We start from the raw sequence: 24,663 nt of genomic DNA on the forward strand, positions 1-24,663 counted from the left end.
AAAGCTTCTAAAATATACCCTGATCATCTTCCAGATACAGGATTTAGTGGTTCAATTCAGATATTGTGGGTGGACTCATTAAAGTATTCACATAGCACTAAATTTAGAAGGCATTTGGAGACATCTGATCTCATTTAAACCTTGCATCAGCCCCCTGACGTGAGTGTTATTTCTCCCATTCTAAAGGTTACAGATGAGACAATAGAGACTGCAGAGGTACTCAGACAGGCCGGGCAGTTAGAAAGTGACAGAAACCAGGATTCAGCTTAGGTCTTTCTACTCATTTCGGCTTATATCCAGACTGTACTCCCCACTGGCTTCCCACTAATTCCACTTAGAATCCCCATACACAGAACACTTTCTACCTATATTCTAGAGCCCAGCAGAGAAGGAGAGGAAAGAAAGAATGTCAGCAAAATGCTAGATAGTCCAGAAATTTCTGCAACACATTTCTGAGCAGGACAGCTCTCCAATGAGATCATCATTGCTGTGCTTTTTAATTACAAAATGATCTGTCCTATTTGGGGTGCAGGGAGTTCAGGAGTACATCTAAGTAATTCATCATTTATAGAGCCCAGCCCTGGGGCACCTTTATATGCTACCCTGTACATGATAAAAGATTTCAGATGCCCATGAAGATGAAGTCTGAGGTTGTTTCCAGGGCAGAGCTCTGAGTTTGTTGCAAGTCTCCAGTCTCCGGTGAAGGTTCAGGCCATGAAATCCAATCTCAGGACCTGAGGCTCTGATGGTGACAGTTCAAATTCAATACCAAGGCTGTGGAGAGCTACACAGAGGGCAAGAAGCCAAGCTAGAAGGATTAAGGCAGGAGCCAGGAGCAGCTAAGGTTCAGAGAGATGCAAAGATGCACAATTCTATGGTCAAGTCATAAACCTCAGATTAGAAGAGAATCATGGAATCCATAGCATGCAGACGTACCTGAGTCAGGGCACTCACTAGGGCACACACTAAGGAATATGCTAGGGCACACACTAGGGCATACACTAGGGCACAGACTAGGGCACACATTAGGATATACGCTAGAACATACACTAGGGCATATGCCAGGGCACATGCTAGGGCACACACTAGGGCATATGCTAGGGCACACACTAAGGCATATTCTAGGGTACACACTAGGGCATACACTAGGGCACACACTAGGGCACACACTAGGACATATGCTAGAGCACACACTAGGGCATATATTAGGGCACACACTAGGGCATACATAGTGATATAAGCTAGGGCATACACTAGGGAATACACTAGGGCACATGCTAGGGCTTACATGGGGTATACACTAGGGCACACACTAGGGCATACATTAGGGCATGTGCTAGGGCACATACTAGGGCACACACTAAGGCACACACTAGGGCATGTGTTAGGGCACACGCTAGGGCAAAGGATGGGTATGCCTGGTAACAGACAAGCTAGAGAGGTAGAAAAACTCAAGAGGGAGGCAAGGTGGGAGGTTAATTGTGCTGGAAGACTTTCAGGAGCCACAAGATACACTGCTGCTGAGGTACAGAATGAATCAGGTGTCAGGAACCAGATTGGCAGTTAGGACAAGAGAAGAGGAGTCTGAGCCCACACAAGCGGTGATATGGCCGTGATAAGTGCAGTCACACTCGACTCCAGCCAGGATACATCTTATGTACATCCTGTTTGAGCAGGGCCTGATGCCAGGGCAGGAGGAGCCCAGAGATCCTGGCTAAGAGAAAGCAAGTGGGGCATCTAACTGCAAAGGAAGATGTCTGTCAGCATTTGAGTAGATACCTGAGGGGGGAAATACTACTCAGAACTATTCTTGGAGGCTGTATACCCTCAAACCCAAAATTTAAGAAACAGTCAGTGGACACATACCATGGAGATTTTCTCCTGAGATTTGGATACTGCTCATTCTGTTCCAAACATTCCCAAAGTGCAGCTCCCGTCATTTTATGTTATGCTCAGGCCCATCTAGTCATGAATTTCTGTGACTCTGTACCTTGTTCCCATTTCTATATATGGGGCCCCATCAGTCTTCAAGCTCCAATACCAAGGCTATTTCCCCAAACTGCGCATGATGGGTCTGTTTCGCCAGGCGTCCAGATCACATCCTTGACGTTCCTCTTAATGCTTTGCATCGAACAGAAGCTCAGTGGTTTAAGGTGAACTCATCGCATTTTTCTTCTTGTTTTTATTTGAGAATTGAGTTTGGAAGACAGAAAAGGAGACTGCCTTGAAAGCTTCTGGAAGGAATGACAGGACCGGGAGTTGGAGTGCAGCCTCTGAGACCAGTCTGACTGGATGCACCCCGCCTCTCCTGTTCCTGACTGGGGATGTCATTTCACCTCTCTGATGTAGTCTCCACATCTGTAAAATGGAGACAGTACTCCTGCCTACGTCACATAACTGTTCAAATAGGAAATGAGTTCATGCATGTGAAGTGTAAGAGCAGTGCCAGGCACAAAGAATCGCTCAAGAAATGCCAGCCATTGTTGTGGTGATTATCATTGTTGTTGTTGTGTTTACAGAGGCTTGGGGACCCTGTAGTCCTCAGTCCCTTATGCTCCATCCTCCATCATATCCGTCCCAAGAACTACTCTAGAAAATGTGCCCTATGCCGATGGGTACCCAAGATGCTAAGGGAAATTGCTGTATTTAAAACCTGTAGCTACCCGAGCTCTGCTATTGGCAGAAAGGCTCAATCCCCCAGGCTAAAATTTTTGCCAGGAAAGAATAACACATATATACATATACATACAACATACACACACATACACGCCTCACATCCTGTGCTGGAGGGACTTGTGGTACTAGCCTAAAAGGACAGAAGTGAAGCTAAAGTCACAATGGAAAGTTCCATGAGAAACCAAGAGCTTAGAGAAAATTTAGCAAGCTGAAGAATTAAGCATTAATAGGAAATTATTCCAGAGAAAATATGAACCAACAGAACCCCAGGGAAAGAAGATGCTACAAGCCAAGAAGACCTTAACATTTTTTTTCCATCCCAGCCAGAAAGAACAGGGCAATATATTTATGTAATCCACACGCCAGATTGTAGAAAGATTTTGAAAAAAACGCACAGAGAACTCTGCTGATTATATTGACAACTTGGATAAAGATCCATAGGGCAAGCTCATTAAAATTGCAGAGGAAATAAATAGTGGGAGATGGGGAAAGGAGTAGTTAATTGCTAGATGAGGAAATCGAAATAGAAAATGCTCCTGAAAAGCTGATGAAATGAAATGATTTGCCAAAAGTTAATTAGGATAAATGCAAAGTGTTGCATTTAGACTCCAAAAAGTCAACTGCACAAGGCTAGGAGGGGAGACAGCAAGCTAACCACAGGGAAGGCTGGGGAGATACGGGGATGCCAGAGAGCCTGGTCAAAACGAGCCCACCCAAGGCTATCACTGGCCAAAGAGGAAAGGTTCCTTTGAATGTGCTGGCTGATAGAAGTCAAATAAAACAGTGAGGGGGTGGAAGGTCTCCTTCTAACTAATGCAGTCAAAGAAGACTGGAACCTATTTAGAGGAGGAGAACTAGGGTTAGAGGACAAGGCCTATGCCCAAACTGTACCACATACAGAATAGCTGAGGCATGTGTAAAAATGTAAGGAGACTCGGGTAAATGGGTGGTGAGAGTCCCCACAGCAATAAGGCTTTCATAAACCTATCATTTGGAAAAAAGATTATACTTGCTCTGGGTAATGACAATCAATGAGAAATAAGTCCAACCCTCACACAAAGAAAACTTTCTCATTAGGACTGTTTTTTGTTTTTTTTTTTTAAATGGAATAAATTGCTTTAGGAAGAACTGAGCTCCCCGTCACTAGATTTAATTAAGCAAAGGAGGCTAACTGACCACCTTCTTCTAAATCGTGCAGATGGAAGACCAACCTTCATGTGGTTGGAACTTGGACAAAGGACCTCTTTCAACCCCGACGATCTGTTTCTCTTAATGAAGCTTCATCCTGATCATGCTCTGATATGAGATCTACACTCAGTAGGACTTTTGATCATAATAATGACGGGAACATTGTTGGAGAGTGCCCTTAATTCCAGGCAGCCTATGTGGATTAATACAGCATCCTTTGAAGGGAGTATTACTATTATTCCCATTTTACAAATGGAAAAACTGAGGTCCAGCCAGCCAGTCGGTAACAGAACCAGGATTTGAGCCCCGGAGTCTGGCTCTAGTGCCACATTTTCTCACCTTCTGTGTCCACCTCAGTACGGAAGGCTCTAATCATGCACTTCTTGGCCAATTCTTTCTAGGGTTTTGCTGTACCAAACATGGTACTGACAATACAACTGTGAAGACCACAGAGAGTGGGGAAGAAAAGTTAGCCTCTTGACAGGCCAGCAGTAATAGTAGCTACAGAGCACGGTCCAGGCCTACAGAGCAGAGAGGTAGAGGGTTCTCATCATGAGCATCCAACCTGGACAACGCTGCTTTAAATTTAAGGATGGGGAACAATGAAGAGTGGAGAGCCCTGGGAGCTCAGCGCAGTGCCCGGGGACCCTCCACAGCCATTCTGCTCGGGCTTAGCAGTGGTCCAGAAGAGCCCTCTGGGAACGCCTCCACCCCTTGTTTTTCCTTTCTTTTCAGCAGTTCAAAAAGGGTTAAGACCACCTTACATAATGAGGGTGGAGCCTGCTAGTAAATACAGCTGTTTCAAGTAAAAGCAGTAATAGAGGCAGACATGGGAAGTCAGCAAAAGGAGGCATTTAGGGAAAGACAGAAGGAACGAGCATTGAAAAAAAGAGTCAGGGCTGAAACTTCCCCATGAAAACCCACCCCCAAAAATAAATCAATAAAATGCATTCCTTATTTAGATATACCACAAAGCAACAAACCTACGGAAAAGATATAAACCACTTTAACAGTAATCCCCTTTTTATGGAACAGAGGCCAAACTGGGCTTTGCTGTAGGGGCAGAAGCAAGAGCAGAGAGAGAAAAGGAACGGCCTAGCCGGGAGGGAACCGGGTACAACCCACAAGCAGGCAAGGAACTTGCCTTCCCAGGGCTTTGGGTTGGAGCAAATTTAGGGTGGGCATCTCAATCCTTCCAGCTGGACAGGGCCTGAGATGAAGAGATAAAAACAATAGCCATGGTCAGTAACGTGAATAGTCTGGGGAGGGCTCCTAGGTGCCAGGTGCGGTCATGTATCACTTAATGATGGGGATGTGTTCTAAGAAACTCATCATTAGGCGATTTCGTCAATGTGCAAACCTCTTGGAGTGCACTCACGCAAGCCCAGATGGTATAGCCTACTACATGCCTCGGCTATGTGGGACAGCCTATTGCTCCTAGGCTCCAAACCTGCACAGCATGTTACTCTACTGAATACTGTAAGCCACTGTGACACAATGGTAAGTACGAGTGTTTTTAAAACATACCTAAACATAGAAAAGGTGCAATCAAAATATGGTATAAAAGAGCAAAAATGGTACATCTGCATAGGGCATTCACCAGAAATAAAGCTTGCAGCATGGGGAGTTGCTCTGGGTGAGTCGGTGAGTGAGTGCTGAGTGAATGTGAAGGCCTAGGACGTTGCGGTACACTACTGTAGACTGGATCAACACTACACACTTAGGCGACGTGAAATGTATTAAAAATAAAGTGATCGCACTATGATGTTACAAAAGCTACAATGTCAGTAGGCAAGAGGGATTTCAGCTCCATTTCAATCTTACGAGAACACTGTCCTCTCTGTTGTCCACTGCTGACCAAAACGTCATTTTATGTAGCACATGACTGCACTGTGTTAAGCACTCCCTGTATATTATTTCATTTAATCCCCTCAATGGGGAAGATTCGCTATACATACTTTACAGTTAGGAAATCATAGAGGGATAAACAGTCACAGCAATGAGCGAACAACATGGTAGGAACCGTGCTGAGCGCTTACAGGGACTGCCTCAGGCTATATTCACAACATCCCCATGAAGACAGTGAGCTTATCGTCCTGGTATCACAGGTGTAGAAATAAGGTACAAAAGAATCAAGCACACTGCAGTCCGCAGCAATAGTGTAACACGCCCACAGTGCAACAGCAAGGATGTAACGGAGCTGCAATTCCCACCCAGAGCCATCTGTCTCCGGAGTGCCTGCCCTAACCTCAAAGCTTAGGGGTCGGGAACCTTCTTGCCACAGCCCACATTGCCAAGGCAAGAAGAGATCCTACAGCGGCAACTCGCTATTTCTTCTCACTTTCCAGGAGAGACAGAACTCTGTGACAACAAACAATACTGGAGAGAAAACAACATAACAATCAACATGGCAAAAAAGCAGAAATAATAGAAAATCCAGATGATCAACAAAAGCAGAACTTATCAATTAATACAAGAAGAGCAGCAATCAAAACCCACAGAGCGCTCAGGATGATGCTGATGAGTTCCTGATTAGAAAGTCCTATGGTTTAAGTGCTCAGGATTTCCAGCTCTTTTCATGGGCCTGTGCACAGTAGGAGTTTTGCAGGGTTGCTAAGCAACACCTGGCAACCAGACTCCAGAGTAGATCACTCAACAGGAGTCCTTGGTAACTCTAGTAAGGCAATAGATTTTAGTTTATAAAATCCAAATTTGAGATACTCTTAATAACTCATGTCATAGGTGACTAGTAAGGAGCCCTTAGTCACAAGCCAAAATGCAAATCTATAATGTTCCATCTTTCACTTGTAAGAACTAAAGAAGGACTTGTGTTTTTGAGGCACATTCTTCCTTTATTGAACGCATATTTGCTGAAAAGCTACTGTGTGCCAGGTGGTATTCTAGACACTAGGGAAGTGGATCCTGACAGTTCCCCCAGTGGACTATAACCACTAAGAAAAGCACTAGGACTATACAAGAATTCTACTTTCCCAAAAATGAGGCCCAGAGAGGTAATGCAATCTGCTCAGAGTTGCACAGCACCCTGGAGGGTATATAGGTCCACTGGAGGCGGGTCCACTCAGCTGCTCCTTAGTCTGTCCAGGAGGGCACTGTGTTTCCCTAAAAGGCCACATCACCATGGTTGACCCAGAGAGGCCCCATGATTCACTAGCTTGTCCCTGTCCTCTAAGGACTGGCCCTGAGGGCTGGAAGTACCCGGACGCAGGGCTTGGCTGTTGAGCATCTTGGAAAGTCTCCCACTTGACCTCAGGACTTCTGTGGTCAAGTGAGGGAAAGCCTATGACATGGTGTCGGTTTTTATTGGACCCAACCACCAGCAAAGCTAGCCGTCATCTGGAGTGATGGAGAAAATTAAGTTACCACATTCTCACGTTTCAGCCTTTCGCCCGCTCTCCTTCGCAAACAGGAAATGTTTATTTAAATACAGCAGTCTCCAGCATGTTCCAGAGCCAAGTGAAAAACCAAAGATGTCCACTCTTGCCCCCACTCCACTGTTCGGGCCACCCCTCACTGCAGGGAGAAGTGGGCCTCTGCCTGCCACTAGGCAGGACGGCAGGATGGGGAGAAGTGGCCCCACGTGAGAGTTCATTTTCATCTGCCTCCTCTTTTTCCAGGCTGAGATTGTGGTTGGAGAAGAATGACATCTGTGGCCTCCTTTTGTAGTCAGAAGGGTAAGTGCAACATCTGTTTACTCTGTGCTCCATGGTAAATGTTTGGTTTCAGGCACCACCACTCACTTCCTCTCCTCTCGTCCTCTATCTTTGCTGCGTGGATAATAAATTACACTGAATTCTTCTCTGCATTTATTTAGCTTTCTTGTGGGTGTCACCTCCTCATGGAGGGGGAAAAATTGTCAGTAGTTTATAAAAGACAGAGTTTCTTTTTCTGCCTGATGTGCTGACATTACAGAGAAGACTTTGGAACACAGACCCCCGACTCTGATTCTGGCTTCATTATGAACAATTCAGGCCCCATTCCAGGCCTGAAGCAAAGCCCAAATGGGGAGGACATTATCCCCACTCAGGTTTTCCTTAATGTCATAACACAAGGTTTCAGAAGTCAAAAGCATCCAGAGAAACAATATACACAGACACACACACACACAAATCCCTTCATCAAAGGCTTTTTGGGAGGCAGAATATCAAGAAAGGAGAACAGAGAAAATGCTGTTTCTTTGTTTTAAAACACAATTTAAACATTTGAGATCGGAAAATTGGATTTTAGGATGGTCCCGAGCATCTGATGACAGTGCTGACAAAACGTGCCCCATGGCAACATGAGCCCTGGGGAGTTCAAAAGGCTCACCAAAGCAAGTCTCCTTCTTCTCTCTTTTGCTTACATTCCTTACGTTGAAGGGCTGGTTTTCTTCTGTATATGCAATGATTCTATATACAGTTTCTGGAATGCAGTAGAGGATCAAGTCATGTTTGTTCTCAAACTCCTAGGCTCAAGCGATCCTCTCACCTCGGCCTCCCAAAGTGCCACCGTACCCAGACTCAGGTAATGTTTGCTGAATGAATGAAGGCAGGAATAAATGAGTGATTCCTCTCTGAAGAAATCCTTGGCAGAGCATAAAAATGCCAAATATCCCCCAAGAGTTTTCAGAATTGAAACGTGACATCTGAGTTGGCTGAGAGATGGGGTTGGTGAAGGACATTGGTGGTGAAAGACTGTTGGTGGGCTGCCCTGAAACCCTGCAGTGAACCTGACCCAGCTTGCTCCTAAACGCTGTCCCCCTTTCCCAGGGAGGAAGGGGACTAGAATGAGATACCATCGCAGCACCCCCATGCACCTTAGCCAAAGTGGCACCAGTGACCACAACTGAGGCAGATGAGACCAGGGATATCCAAGCAGCTCCTGCTCTGCCGTTGCTGGTTAAAGACACAGGCCGGGACTGCAGCAGGGGGCCTATGGGGACCACCAGGACTCCAGTCTCCACACCGTTGGTTCTGGAGCTAGTGGGCTCCCCTGAGCTGCACAGATCTCCGAAGGGAGATGACTGGGTGGCATGCTGGCGTGGGTGCTGTTCCTACAGCTTTGGGAAACTTCCTACATACCAGGAGGAGAGGGGTTTACTCTTCTTGGTTTCCCGAACATGCAGCACGATTTTGAAGATGAGGAAGAAGTAGTTTCAAGACCCCAAGCAGCAGACCTAACATCAAAATGAGCTGAACATTTGCAGGGTATGACAGAAGCAGAAGCAGCAGCAGCCTATTCTAAGATCCAAGCCCAGCCAGAACCCTCCCAGGACTGTCTGTTTATAGGTCATGGCCCAAACTGACCCTTGTTCCAAGGATGACCAGGGGAGCGATAAGGGTTGTGGGCTTAGGAGCCAGTCAGGCTTGGATTCAAACAGTTCACTCACTGCATGACCTTGAGTAAATGACAAGATGGCTTAACTGTAAAATGGAGTAATAAGCATTGCCTGTGTAACTAATAAGACTGTTGTAGAGATTCAAAGAGATAATACATATACACAAATCAAGGCATGAAAAGCATTTATCAAACGTTAGCTCTAGTTATTATTTCACTAACTCATGTGGCTAGCACTGGTGTGAGGAGGAGGGGAACTTAGTTTACAAGTTATAGGTATCTAAAAATACCACTAAAACAAGTTTTTCACTGCTCTGGACTAACATAATATCTGAATTAAGGTGTGAAAAACTGGATTCTGGCCCTTTTATTGCCATCAACTTGCTGTGTTTTCTTGGGCAAGTCGTTTTACACTTCCAAGCCTGGTTTTCGACATGTGTTAATGAAGATCCCGCTCTCACTCCTTAGGATTGTGTGGTTCAACCCAACAGAACAATCATTGCACTGGAGGGAAAAAAAAGTTTTGAGCCAAAGGAAGAAGAGAGCACCAGGAATAAGGAAGACAGTTCTGTTGAGTCTCCACCCAGAGAGGCACAAAGAAGTGGAAGAGAAGATGAGGTGGGGAGATAGGAGGTGACTAACAGGAATAACACACGCTAGGACAATGCTTGTCATTAATACTCTCTTGCAGCCTGAAGTCAAGAAGAGAGTGGAAGATCCAGGCGCCTACCCCTAAGGCACATGAGAAAGGGGGAAAGACGGAGAGCAAGACACGGAGGGAGTCTACCACACTAGAGCAAACCCTCACCCACTTCTCGGCTGAGTTCCCAGTAAGGCTCCCACCCACTCCACCGTTTCTTCCCCACTCCCTTACCCCACCCCAACTGCGGAAGAAGAGGAGCCCACCCCGGAGCCCAAGTTTTGAATCTGGTCCGAGGATCAAAATGATAAACGTTTCCAAAACGTTGACATATGAAAAGTAAATATTTGGTTGCACAATTGGGGCTAAAACGACGGTCAATCCACCCCATTCTCCGAGTGCCTCGCCACTCGCTGCCAAGCCCAGGATCCGAGGCTGAGTGCGGTTTGTAAGATTATAACGCTGGGTCTCATTTGAAGGGTTGTCAGCATTTCCATTCTCCAGCCCCGTTCGGGGAGGCATTTAGAACCGAGCCATAAAAAATTCACCCGGGGCTGCAACTTGGCATCTCCCAGGCTGCGCTCCAGGTAGAGCGGGTTTTGTGAGCACCCACTCTGAATCTGTCCAGTTCCTCAGAAGTTAAACCTTCACCCACACTCAACTTTCCTTGCAAGGGCAGCCAGAGAGCGGCTGGCCCATTCTGAGCTCCAAGCGGGTCAACAGTCTCGGGCCCTCTCTCCCGCCTCCGCGCCTTGACGCCCCATCATCCTATAGCTTTCTCCTTCGCCTGCCCCGCTTTTTAGTAAGCGCAGACCCCTGGCCCTCACCCTAAGACCGCAAGGCTGCAGTGTTCTTGCCTCCCCTCACCTCCCGCCAGCTACTCCCTGGAAGCTGTCAGCCGGCCCTGCGTCTGGAGCCCTTAACCCTGGAGAGGCACTGCTCTTTGCCCTTCGCGGGGGGCTTCGAGACCTCTCTTTCCAGATCTGACCAAGCCTACAGATCCCCAGCTCCGAGAGCGAGAGATCGTATCTGGGAAGGGATGAGAAGAGAGACTGTATCCAGGGAGGCCGAGGGGAAAGGACAGATCTGGCGCCTGGGGGCCCCCTCTGTGGGACCCAGGTGGGTGGCCCGCGTGGGGTGGGGCAGGGGTACTTACAGGCGCTCGGCGTTGCGGGGGATGCCCCGAGGAACCGCGCGGAGGCCCAGCCCGTGGCAGTCCACGCTGGCGGCGGAGCAGGTACACTTGGTGGGGCAGGCAACGGTTGGGGGCCCGCTCAGGACGCTCGCCAGAGCCAAGGCCAGCGCCAGGCGGGCGCGCACGGCGGCGCCGACCCCTGTCCGCCCGGGGGCCATGGTGTGCAGGGCCCCGCTCCCAGAGTCTGCCTCTGCGGGGCAAGACGCGTGGAGCCCGAGGAGGCGCGCGGGGAGCGCGGGCGGCCTGGGGAGCGGGCGGCGGAGTTGGCGCGGAGGAGGGGCGAGCTCAGCGCTCAGGCGCACGGGGCGCGGGCGGAGCGGGGAGCGCCGGGCGGCAGCGGCGGCAGCAGCAGCAGCTCCATCGGCGGGGCCGGCGCTGCCCCGCTGCGCATCGCTGGGAGTGCCCAGGTGCGGAGCGCCCCCTGGCCCCGATGGCCCGCGGGCCGGGTTGGGGATCTGGGGCAAGCGCAGTGGGGCGTGGCGCCCGGGGAGGTCCGGTTTGGGGCTGGGCTAGGGCGCGCGCTGGCGGCGGCGGCGGCTGGGGCACGGGGCGGCCGGGTGAGCTGGCCGGCGCTCGCTCTCTCCATTCACTGAGCAGGGCAGACACCGGAGACGCGGGGCCCACCCCTCCCACCCCCGCCTCCCCCAAAAAAACGCCAACTCCGCCTCCCATTGGCTGCGCCGCGCGTCATGTCGACTAAGTTGGGAACTTTGCTGGAGCGACCCAGAGCCTGGAGGGAGGAGGCAGGAGAGGAGGGAGAGAGAAGGAACCAGGGAAGGAAAGGGGCTTGGCCAGCAGGGCCCGGGAAAGAAACACTGAAACGTATTAACTGTTAGGAGCCAAGGACTGATAAGTCTCTTGACACTTTTGTTTTTTAAATTCTTGCACTGAGCTGAGCACTCTACTCATATGTTTTACTCAAGTCCACGGTCTTCCAAGGGGGCGTCTGAAAACAAAGCTCAGAGAAGTGAAGCGACTTGCTGGAGGTCCCACATCTGCTAGGGACGCCAAACCATGGCACTGTCACCCACGAAGCTACTTCTCTACAGTACCTATTACTCATGGCAAAGATCCACAATTTTTCCTGAAGAGCCTTGGTTGACACCAGTGTACTCCACAGCGTGCGCGCACGCACACACAAACACACACACACACACACATACACAAACGGTGGTCCATGTTGTTGAGGTCACTGCTGGCAAACTTTACCCGGAAACTTGCCCTGTGTTGTGCAGACCCAACGCTTGGCAGGCTGCTGAATGTACTGATGACAGGGACTTGGACCCCTGGATTGACAATGCCTTGTTCCATCCTTGGGTTTCTGCTTCCTAACTGGGTGACTCTGGGCCAGTTGTGTCGTCTCTGAGCCTTTGTTTTCTCAAATCAGTCCTGTCTGGCCTCACCTCCCTGGGTTGTTTGGAGCATCACAGAAGAGAACGTGTTTTTGCAAAAGTCATTCGCAGACGAGGCATCCCTTCTGTCCCCAGCGCCTTCTTTCTTCCAGTGCCCGCTTTAAATTGGCTAGGTCTGAGCTTTTCCAGATGCCAGTGGGGAGGGGCGTGTGCATTAGAGGCTCCATAAATACCTGTAGGAATGATTTTGTTTGTTTGTTTGAAAGGAAAGGGCAGGAACTGGAGGAACTATTGCCCAGATTTCCTTGAGATCCCCTCACACTGAGAAGGTCTGAATGAGCCCTGCACACACACACACACACACACACCCACCCCTACATATTCATTGCCACAGATACACTTTCACATACTCAGGCTCACACACACCCATTTATATACCTGCAATCACACACACATGCACATGCATGCGCACACACACACACACTCACACGGTGACAACTATACTCCTGAGAGTTCTTCCCTTTTCTTTCATAGGAATGCTATTCTGATTTCTTCTATCTCATTTTCCTTCAAGGAAACTTTCAACTACTTGACCACATCCTGTGAATATATAGTAGAGGTGCAGATTTTATTTTATTATACTTAGCAGATTTTCAAAGTTTTAGCTTTGGGCACCCAGTTGCACACACACACACACACACACACACACACACACACACACACACACACTTGAGTCCCAGTTGCGCTCTCTCTCTTTCTCTCTCTCTCTCTCGTCCCTTCATCATTCATAAACACATTAGGTGCAATTTACTGCTGTTTTTCTTGGGAACGGCCATCTGTACAGATGCTGTTGTCATCGCCCCCTGGTGGCTGGCGAGGGCCTATGCTATGGTCCTCAGGGTGACTTCAGCCTTTAAGAACTCTAAACATCCTTTTCCCCCTTTCCTCTGAAGCTTTCCTCCAAACCTTGAACCAATTTAGTACCAGGACTAAGGCAGATGAGAGAACCGGGCAAGGGCCCAAGGGCACAAAGCGTCTCAGACTGTCTGGAGCAGAAAAGAGTAGGGTTTTCTTTGTTTTCCCAAATGCATGCTAGAGCATGTTTTGCAATCCCTTCGGGCTGGGCCTGGATCTGTGCTCCGAGTGCAGTGGGGGGCTGTGTTTTCCATTTAAGTTGCTCAGGGGGTTTCAAGAGCCAGACTAGATCTTTAAGTGACTTTATAGGCATTAAAGTGTGATTTTCCTGGGAGATACCCCTTACAACACATGGTGAGGGTCCTTCAGAGCCAAGCATCCCTGAGGAGGAGGCAAGTGGGAAAGACAGGAGGGGCCCATAACACCAGGCTAGCCAGAATCATGGGGTGTTTGGGCTGGAAAGCCTTAGAAATCACCTAACTCGACATTTCTACAAGTGACTTCTGATGACTACTGGTTCCTCACATTTCCCCATGGGGGGAGAAAAAAGTTTCCTTGGGCAAGGATAGATTGAGAAATACTCACCTTCACCCCTCTTGGAGATTTGCATCACAGATGAGTGTTTTTAGGGCCCTGAGAAGTCTTGCAATAAGGAAATCTGTTTAAGGCTATTTAATCCAGGTTCCCAGTATACAGGACCCCTTTTCATATAAACAGGAAGTTATCTTGGAACATACTTTGAGATCCCAAATATAGTTCAACTCTTCTGTTTTACTAATAAGGAAACTGAGTTTCAGAGAAAGATGGTCATTGAAGCAGGGTCACCCAGCTAATTAGTGAAGTAACCAGAGCCAGGACTCAGGGCTTCCAGTGCTGGAAATGTGGCTCTGTCCACTCCTTCGGCTGATTCTGGGTATCTACCCGATGGAGGAATTGCCCTCCTTGGAGAAGACTGAGTAAATCGTTAGGAGGTCAGTATTGTTTAGAACTCTCTAAATCCAAGGACCTGAGGTGGTTTTACACTCTACGGTGTCATTTTTAGAGTTCTCCCAAAGTCCCTGGACAACTTTTGAATTTTTCCCTTTGCTTTTCCATAGGCTTCTCAAAAGCAAACTACTCACCCATTACTGCAGGAAACCCCATCTCAAACTTTCTACTCAACCTGTGTTTATCTCCCTGTGTAAGGTACCACCCTTCACCACAGTCAGCTGAGGTTTTCTGTTTCCAACCATCCAGACTAACCATTTGTGCTCATGATTCTCCAGTGGATTCTCCAGATCTACTCTCTGCCCACTGTCAGAGGCAGTTCTGTTCTCCAGAACAAACCATTTTTGCTTATTGAATTTCCCCCAAAAAGGACTTTTAAAGAAAGCCATGGATAGCATACAGAATGTAAGGAAAAAAATTGAAGATGGAGGCTTCAAAAATGACAAGACCCTCTGATAAAATAGACTTTAAAGCAACAAAGATCAAAAGAGGCAAAGAAGGACATTACATAATGGTAAAAGGATCAATGCAACAAGAAGACCTAACGATCTTAAATATATATGCACCCAATACAGGATCACCCAGATACATAAGACAAGTTCTTAATGACTTACAAAGAGACTTAGACTCCCACACAATAATAGTGGGAGACTTTAACACCACATTGTCAATATTAGACAGATCAACAAGACAGAAAATTAACAAGGATATCCAGGACTTGAACTCAGACCTGGAACAAGTAAACTTAATAAACATTTATAGAACTCGCCACTTCAAATACATAAAACATACATTCTTATCAGTACCATATCACACCTATTCTAAAAGTGACTATATAATTGGAAGTAAATTACTCATCAGTAATTGCATAGTATTTCATAGGTTTAAATGAAATATTGGTTGGCTGCTTGTTATTTTCTTCCCTTATTCCTTTCTGTCTCCATTGTTAAGCACAATTATTGGCATAAAAGAGGTTTTCAATTCCCATTTTTAGACTGCATTCTAGCCTGGGCAATAAAGCAATACTCCCGTTCTCTCTCCCTCTTTCTCTTCCTTTTTCTTCCTCTCCTTCATTCTTTTTCTTTCTTTCTTTCTCTCTTTCTTTCTAAAAAAAAATAAATAAATAAGAGGCAGAATACATACATCATGAAGAGGACACCCAGGACCTGCCACAAAGGCCGTGAGAAAATCCCAACAATTAACAAAGACTCATATTTCAATGACCCATTCATCACAACTATATAACATTAAACCTACCTATATATTAATACTAGAAAAAACAAATGACAAGACCCAAGGCGGAATCTAGGTGCCAAGCCCAAGATTTCCAAATTCTCAGGTAGGAGCAACTGATTCTCCTGACTTGAGTCACATGACTACCCTTTTGGCCAGAGAAGACAAGAACCCATGGGTAGCAGTTTGATGGAAACTGCACTCAGCTGGGCAGGTAGGAGTCCTGTTCCCAAAGGAAAACCCAGGAGATACTAGCTGAAGAGTGGGTGGGAGTATTGAGAAGGCAAAACAGCTTGAAGCATTTTCCCTCTCGCACACACCACAGCCATTTAATTCTTCAGTTCTGTTCATTCTTCCCGATGACCACCTCTTAAATGTATCTCCTCTTCATGTCTGGTTCTCGTACTATTGTTCAGATCCTAGTTTCATGCACAGGTATTGCTCATTGGCCCTCACATCATTTCTCTTAGTTTTCTCATTTCTTAGTTTTTTGCTCCACCAATCCATCCTTTGCTCTGATGACGCAAGAATCTTTCTAAAAGGCAGACCTGACAATGCAATCTTGAACTCTGGAGTTGTTTTCTGCTTCTTCCACCGCATTTCCCACCAATCCTCCACGTCCACTCAATACCCGCCCCAGAACATCCTCTCCTACCCTCCCATCTGTCAACCTCACCGTCAGTATAGCAGCCAAATCCTCCAGTTTAGAAGCCAAATCCTCTGGACTTCCTGGTCCGGACTGTTAGGTTCTTGAAGACAGTGACCCTGTATAATCCAATTCTTTCAAAATTGTATTATAAAAAGTTTCAGGTATATAGAGATATCTAATCCATTTTTGCAATCTTGATATCTAGAGGTGCAAATAAACCTTTGATGATTGATAAAGAATACATGAATGAATGAATAAACAAATAAATGATCTTCTCAGTCAGCCAGCTTGTTTGACATTCTCCTATTGTATTTTTATTCATTTTAATCAATGTTGCTCAATCTTTTGGGGGAGGGTGGTGGTTACATTCTTCTAGGCTGCTCTTGCAAATGACACACATTTGCCACCCCCACCCCTAATTCTGATATATTTGCTTCCACCCCATCATGACTAACAGTTTGTGCTCATTATTCTCCAATGGATTCTTCAGATCCACTCTCTGCCCACTGTCAGAGGCAGTTCTATTCCCCAGAAAACTAACCTTTACAGACTGACTACATCACCTGAACTCCCTTGGATCTAGCCATATGGGGAACTAGTTCAGAGAGCTAGAGGAGAGAGGCCAAGGGTTCTTCCTCCACAGGACTGAAGCTTGTCAGTGGCTGCCTTTCCCTATTGAAGGTCATAGTTTGTGTCTAGCAGCTATCTTCTCCAGATATATGGGTCTCCTTGGAAACCACTGCTATCCCATTACCCCTTTAGACGACAGGAGTGGAAATAGCTTTCCACTGCTGCTAAACTTTGGGGAGTCCCCATTCCTCGTTGATTTCTTTCTTTCTTTCTTTCTTTTTCTTTCTTTCTTTCTTTCTTCCTTTCTTTCCTTTTTCTTTCTTTCTTCTCTTTTTCTCTTTCTCTCTCATTTTCTCTCCTCTCCTTCTCTCCTTCCTTCTCTTCTCTCCTCTCTCCTTCCTTCCTCCTTCCCTCCCTCCCTCCCCTTCTCTCTCTCTTTTCCTTCCTTCCTTCCTCTTTCTTTTTTCTCTCTTCCTTTCACTTTCTCTCCTCTCCTTCTTTCCTTCCTTTTCTTCTCTCTTTCTCTCTCCTTCCTTCCTCCCTCCCTTTCTCTCTGTTTCTTTCTCTCTTTCTTTCTTCTTTCTTTCTTTCTCTCTTTCTCTCTCTCTCTCTCTAATTCATTCATTCTCACTCTCTCACTCAGGCTAAAGTGCAATGGTGTGATCTCAGCTCACTGCAACCTCTGCCTCCCAGGTTCAAGCAATTCTCTGCCTCAGCCTCCTGAGTACCTAGGATTACAGGTGCCTGCCACCATGCCCGGCTAATTTTTGCATTTTTAGTAGAGATGGGGTTTCACCATCTTGGCCAGGCTGGTCTTGAACTCCTGGCCTTGTGATCCACCTGCCTTGGCCTCCCAAAGTGCTGGGATTACAGGTATGAGCCACCGCACCCTGCCCCCTTGTTGATTTCTTAACCCTGCCTCACCTTTCCATATAGTCCCTTTACCAAACTTTCTTCAGGTACTCCTCTGAATTATCCACTTCCTACCAGGGACCCTGAAACTGGCACACTACCTCACTGAGCTACCAAGGCAGATCTTTGACGAGTTGGTGAATAGGAAGGGGGAAGAAAGAAAATGAACCACCCAATTTGAGATTAAGACTATGATCCCTATATTTTCCTGAGACAGAATATAGCTCATGTATGTGATTTTAGGTAATTCCTGGAGAAATGACCAAAAGGTTAAGGAAATGGCCTAAAAGGGTTAAGGAAAAGGTACCATCCATTGGACCTAGAAGGACATTGTTTTCAATGCAAATGCTTCTCTCTTTCTCCCCTGAAAAAGAATGAACAATAAAGGTTTATTGGCAGTTAATCTTTTGAGCCTCCCCAAGGGATAAGAACTACTCTGAATAGATAAATGTTTAAGAATGAATATGTGAGATAAATTAGATGAATGAATATTAAAATAAACAACCTATTGATATGGTGAGGCTTTGTGTCCCCCCTCGAATCTCATCTTGAATTGTAATCGCCATAATCCCCATAACCCCCATGTGTCAAGGGAGAGAACAGGTGGAGGTAATTGAATTGTGAGAGTGGTTCCCCCCATGCTGTTCTCATGATAGTGAGTGAGTTCTCATGATATCTAATGGTTTTATAAAGGGCTCTTTCCCCCTTTTGCTCAGCACTTCTCTTTCCTGCCACCTTCCGAAGAAGGTGCTTTGCTTCCCCTTCGCCTTCCACCATGATTTTAAATTCCCTGAGACCTCTCCAGCCATGCTGAACTATGAGTCAATTAAACCTCTTTCCTTGTCTCGGGCAGTTCTTTACAGCAGTATGAAAATGGACTAATACAGTTATGAGGAAGAAGACAGAGCAACAAAACCTTTCAAAATCTATATTCACTTGTAGCAGACAGCTATTAATTGGCCTTCTGCTCCAACAGTGTGATTATGGTTCTGAATTTTCTTGTTTGTATATGATCTTGCTTTCCTCAATACACTGATTTTTTTCTTAATTGCATTTTAGGTTTTGGGGTACATATGAAGAACATGCAAGACTGTTGCATAGGTATACACATGGCAGTGTGATTTGCTGCCTTCCTCCCCATCACCTATACCTGGCATTTCTCCCCATGCTATCTCTCCCGAACTCCCCATCCCCCACTGTCCCTCCTCTATTTCCCCCCAACAGACCCCAGTGTGTAGTGCTCCCCTCCCTGTGTCCATGTGTTCTCATTGTTCAACACCCACCTATGAATGAGAACATGCGGTGTTTGATTTTCTGTTCTTGTGTCGGTTTGCTGAGAATGATGGTCTCCAGGTTCATCCATGTCCCTACAAAAGACACGAACTCATCGTTTTTGATGGCTGCATAATATTCCATGGTGTATATGTGCCACATTTTCCCTGTCCAGTCTATTATCAATGGGCATTTAGGTTGGTTGCAGGTCTTTGCTATTGTAAACAGTGCCACAATGAACATTCATGTGCATGTGTCCTTATGGTAGAATGATTTATAATCCTTTGGCTATATACCCAGTAATGGGATTGCTGGGTCAAATGGAATTTCTATTTCTAGGTCCTTGAGGAATCGCCACACTGTCTTCCACAATGGTTGAACTAATTTACACTCCCACCAACAGTGTAAAAGTGTTCCTATTTCTCCACATCCTCTTCAGCATCTGTTGTCTCCAGATTTTTTAATGATCACCATTCTAACTGGCGTGAGATGGTATCTCAATGTAGTTTTGATTTGCATTTCTCTAATGACCAGAATACACTGATTTTTTAAGGGGTAGGCATATGACTTAAATGGGCCAAGCTGAGTCCTTTCCTGGGATTTTCCCAGTTGAAACTGAAGAAAGAGATCTGGTCCTTCTGGGGTGCTAACACGTGTGAGGAAAAGGAGTGAGCAAGCAGGTGCCCCAGTCAAGACTAACCATGGTGAAAGAGACTAAATTCGACCCATCTTCCAGAAGTATAAGTGGCATTCAGCTTAATTTAGCAATCAAATAAACATTTATTGAGAACTTTATATATGCCCAGGAGATGATATAACCATGGCTGCCAAAAACCCAAATGGGAAAATAAAATTAAGATACATGAATGAAGAGAGAAGACTAAATGCTAAGTGATATGGGCCACATAGTAAGTGCTACACAAATTCTAAAGAGGGAGAAATCACTTTAAGCTGGAAAGGGCTGACAAATTCAGTCTGAGGTTTGAAGGATGGATGCATGGGTTCGATGACATCAATGAGAGACAGATCCCGACATGTAGAGAAACACAGGGAGAAAGGTAGGAATAGAATTGTGCATGAGGTGGGAAGAGAGCTGTGAGAATGTGAAATATAAGAGAGTTTTCAGCACATTTCTATTGGCCTAAGAGACAATTGGAGAAAAAAAGGTTTGATGCCTAATTTTGTCCTTGGCTGTGGCTTGGCTGCCTTGCTTTAGAAACTGGAGGACTCTGTGTAGAGGCAATGGCTCTGACTTTGAGAGGTGATAGAGATTGTAATCCCCAGAAAGGAACCAGAAATATGTCCCCAGTTCAACTTTGCCCTGGTCTGAGAGGAAGCCTGATGATCTGGGAGCTCTTGGTTCTCTAAACTGGTGCAGCAAGAGGCAAATCAGCCAGGTGTGGGGTCAAGCTCTTGGTCCTCAGAGCCAGAGTGCTGACCCGAGAGGCCTGACAGACAGATGAGTGTGATCACGGGCCTCTCCAAATTGTACAGGGAAGATTTGTCTCATATTTGAGCAAAGCAAGAACTGTCACTGGGGAGATGGCTCTCCAATTTGAGGAGCATTAATCACCTAATTAACCAGAACACCTGCTCATTAAAATTGTCCCACCCAGGGAATCAAGTTAAACAAAGCATGAGGATGTGCTGCAGAGACTTAGCTGTGGCATCTGTATCCTTGGCTGGCCTCCTTGAACACTGAGGCTCACAACACCCTTCAGCCAGCTGTTGGGCTTGACAGAAGCTTCTGAACACCAGACTTGTTTAGCAAGCTGCGATTAGGGAAAAACTCAGAGAACTCCTCTTGCAACTTACCTGGAATTGTGGATGCCATTGAAAGAACTGGGCACTATTCTGAGTGTTTTGCCTACATTAAGTCTCTAATATTCACAACAACCAAAGGAAATCTATTGTGGCTGAGGCTAGAGTGATGCTTACAGATCTAGTTTCTTCTAGGCACACAGGAAGACTGCATTTCCCAGCCTCCACTGCAGTTAGGTTGGTGCCATGTGCCTCATTCTGACTAAGGGAGCATGTGCAAAAGTGCATACCACTTCTATACTTGGTCTTGGAAACTTCTTATGTAATCAGTACAGCCCGCTCTTTGTCTATTAGCTGGACACATAGAGGGGATCCAGGGAAGGATCCAGGGTGTCCTGAAATAATGGCACAGATACAGAAAGAGAAGCACTGGAATCCCTAAATTACCACATAGAAGATGGTGGCCAGTCGGTACCATGAGAAAAAAAACTAAACTTCCCACTGAGATTTGGAGGTTTGACCCACCAGTGCAATCTTGGCAATTATGTTTCCTCAAATCACACAAGACAAACCTTAGAGAAAGCTACTGCCTATGTGGTATCATTTCAGAAACATCAGGAAATTCCTCCATCCCAAAATAATACCTCCTCCTATTGGTTAATCATTGACATGCTTTTAATAGGAACCCTCATTATCTGTTCTTTACTTACCTTACCATTCCTTCAACATATATTTACGGAGTACTTTCTAGGTGCAGATAATCCTTTAAGTGTTATAGTGATGACAAAGTAAATATGGTTGCTATTCTCATAGAATCTTGTATGGGCAACAGATGTAAAACAACCAATTAAACAAGAAAATTAAGACATAGGAATTATAAGAGTTGAGAAGGGAGCCGGGCGCGGTGGCTCAAGCCTGTAATCCCAGCACTTTGGGAGGCCGAGGCGGGTGGATCACGAGGTCAAGAGATCGAGACCATCCTGGTCAACATTGTGAAACCCCGTCTCTACTAATACAAAAAAAATTAGCTGGGCACGGTGGCACGTGCCTGTAATCCCAGCTACTCAGGAAGCTGAGGCAGGAGAATTGCCTGAACCCAGGAGGCGGAGGTTGCGGTGAGCCGAGATCGCGCCATTGCACTCCAGCCTGGGTAACGAGAGCGAAACTCCGTCTCAAAAAAAAAAAAAAAAAAAGAGTTGAGAAGGGAATGAATATGGTGATGCAATAAACAGAAATTCACAAAGTTTCAAAAAGAGCAGTCAGGGGGAGAAAATCCAAGATGGCTGATTAGGAGTAGCTCAGGATTGCAGTTCTCAGTGAAAGCGCAGAGGGTGAGTGGACGCAGCATTTCCAGACAGATTTTTATTGCCCACAGACCAGGAGATTCCCAGGCAGAGGAGCCCCATGGGTCGCCAGCGCGGCAGTTTTGCCGGCACCCCAGTGCGGCGGTTCTCCATACAAAATACACTAGTCTGGGTGCCCTTTTAGCTGCTGATTGGAGCTCTGGGAAGGCAGAGTCACCCATTCATCTGATTAAAAAGGGGACTGAAACAGGGAGCCAGGCCAGGACATTCCCAGGCAAAAAAGTGACACAAATTTCAGCACTGCTGTTTCAGCTGGTGAAGTGGGTTTCCACATGGGAAATCACACAGATCCCAGTGCCTTTTCAACAGGTGACTGGAACGCCTGGGAGAGAATCGACCGTTCAACTAAAAAAAAAAGGCTCTGAGGCAAGGAGCCAGGTGATCAGGCTCGGATGGTCCCACCCTCACAAAAAAAAAAAAAAGAAACAACAGCAATTGGAAACACTCTGGGTTGAGAGTTTCACAGCAAGCACAGATGAACCTGGGACGGTCCAGCTCTGTGGGGGAAGGACATCTGCATTACCGAGGCATTCCGCCATTACGGAGGTAGTCCGCCATTGTTGAGGCAGCCCGCCATTGCTGAGGCAATGTGCCATTGCCGAGGCAACCTGCCATTACAGAGACAGTCTGCCATTACAGAGGTGGGCCACCATTGCTGAGGCAGTTCTAACTACACTCATATAAACAGGACTGCAGGGAAGTTCACACGGCAGCTGGGTGGACCCCACAGCAACTAAGCAAAGCCTCTGCAGGCAGACAGTGACTAGGATGCCTCCATGCTGGGCAGGGCAGCCCTGGAAAACAAAGGCAGCAGCACAATGGAAACTCATAAATAAAGCCTTAATTCCCTGTGACAGAGCACCTGGGATAAAAAAGGGGTTTATGAGTCCTGCTCCAGCAGACATAAACGTACCTGCCTAGCAGCTCTGAATGAACAATGGAGCTCACAGCTCAGCACTTGAGTTCCTCTAAAGGACAGACTGTCCCCTCAAGCAGCTCCTTGACCCCCGTATATCCAAAGAGTCACCTCATAAAGGAGAGATCAGACTGACATTTTGTGGGTATCCTTCTGGGACAAAGATAGCAGAAGAAGAAACTGGTAGCAACCCTTACTGATCTGCAGCTGCTGCAGGTGATCCCCAGGCAAGCAGGGCCTGGAGTGGACCTCAGCAGTCCTACAGCAGAGGGACCAGACTGTTAGAAGGAAAACTAAGAAAGAGAAATAACTTCATCATCAACAAACTGAATGTCCACTCAGAGACCCAATCTGAAAGTCAGCAACTACAAAGACGGCATGTGGATAAATCCACAAAGATGGGAAGAAACCAGCACAAAAAGGATGAAAAGACCTGAAACCAGAACACCTCTCCTCCTACAAGGGATCACAACTCCTCACCAGCAAAGGAACAAGGCTGGATGGAGAATGAGTGTGATGAAATGACAAAATCAGGCTTCAGAAGGTGGGTAATAAGAAACTTCTGTGAGCTAAAAGAACATGTTCTAACCCAATGCAAAGAAACTAAGAACAGTCAAAAAAGATATGACGAAATGCTAATGAGAATGGACAACTTAGAGAGGAATATAAGTGAATTGATGGAGCTGAGAAACAACACGAGAACTTCGCGAAGCATGCACAAGTTTCAACAGCCGAATTGACGAAGCAGAAGAAAGGATAACAGAGGTTGAAGATCAACTCAATGAAATGAAATGAAATGAGAAGGCAAGATTAGAGAAAACAGGGTAAAAAGGAATGAACAAAGTTAACAAGAAATATGGGACTATGTGAAAAGGCCACTCCAAAAACATATCAAATGGTGAAGAGCATCAATACAACGAAGAATCTGTTCAACATACAGGCAAAACAACCAGCTAGCATCAAAATGGCAGTATCAAATTCACACATAACAATATTAAACCTAAATGTAAATGGACTAAATGCCCCAATCAAAAGACACAGACTGGCAAATTGGATAAAAAGCCAAAACCCATTGGTGTGCTGTATCCAGGAAACCCATCTCACTTGCAAGGATACACAAAGGCTCAAAATAAAGGGATGGAGGAAGATTTACCAAGCAAATGGAGAGCAAAAAAAAGCAGGAGTTGCAATTCTCATCTCTGATAAAATAGACTTTAAAGCAACAAAGATCAAAAGAGACAAAAAAAGACATTACATAATGGTAAAAGGATCAATGCAACAAGAAGAGCTAACTATTCTAAATATATATGCACCCAATACAGGAGCACCCAGATACATAAGGCAAGTTCTTAATGACTTATAAAGAGACTTAGACTCCCACACAATAATTGTGGGAGACTTTAACACACCATTGTCAATATTAGACAGATCAGCCAGACAGAAAATTAACAAGGATATCCAGGACTTGAACTCAGACCTAGAACAAGCAAACCTAATAGACATTTACAGAACTCTCCACCCCAACTCCACAGAATATACATTCTTCTCAGCACCACATCACACATACTCTAAAATTGACCACATAATTGGAAGTAAATCACTCCTCAGAAAATGCAAAAGAACGGAAATCATAACAAACAGTCTCTCAGACCACAGTGCAATCAAGTTAGAACTCAGAATTCAGAAACCGACTCAGAAC

At 46.1% G+C, this 24,663-nt stretch overlaps 1 protein-coding gene across 1 annotated transcript in view; it reads right to left on the reverse strand.

The window, feature by feature from the left end:
- The window catches only part of LOC135275147 (slit homolog 3 protein-like), a 516,506-nt gene extending 505,315 nt beyond the window's left edge, over positions 1 to 11,191 (reverse strand). Inside the window, exon 1 of the mRNA XM_064376518.1 lies at positions 10,995 to 11,191. Within this exon, the coding sequence (XP_064232588.1) occupies positions 10,995 to 11,191 (197 nt within the window). The remainder of the gene's footprint in view (positions 1 to 10,994) is intronic.
- Between the last annotated feature and the right edge of the window lie 13,472 nt (positions 11,192 to 24,663).

The sequence above is a fragment of the Aotus nancymaae genome, unplaced genomic scaffold (assembly GCF_030222135.1).
Source record: "Aotus nancymaae isolate 86718 unplaced genomic scaffold, 86718_ANA_hifiasm-v0.15.2.pri h1tg000015l_1, whole genome shotgun sequence".
In the NCBI taxonomy this organism is placed as follows: domain Eukaryota; kingdom Metazoa; phylum Chordata; class Mammalia; order Primates; family Aotidae; genus Aotus; species Aotus nancymaae.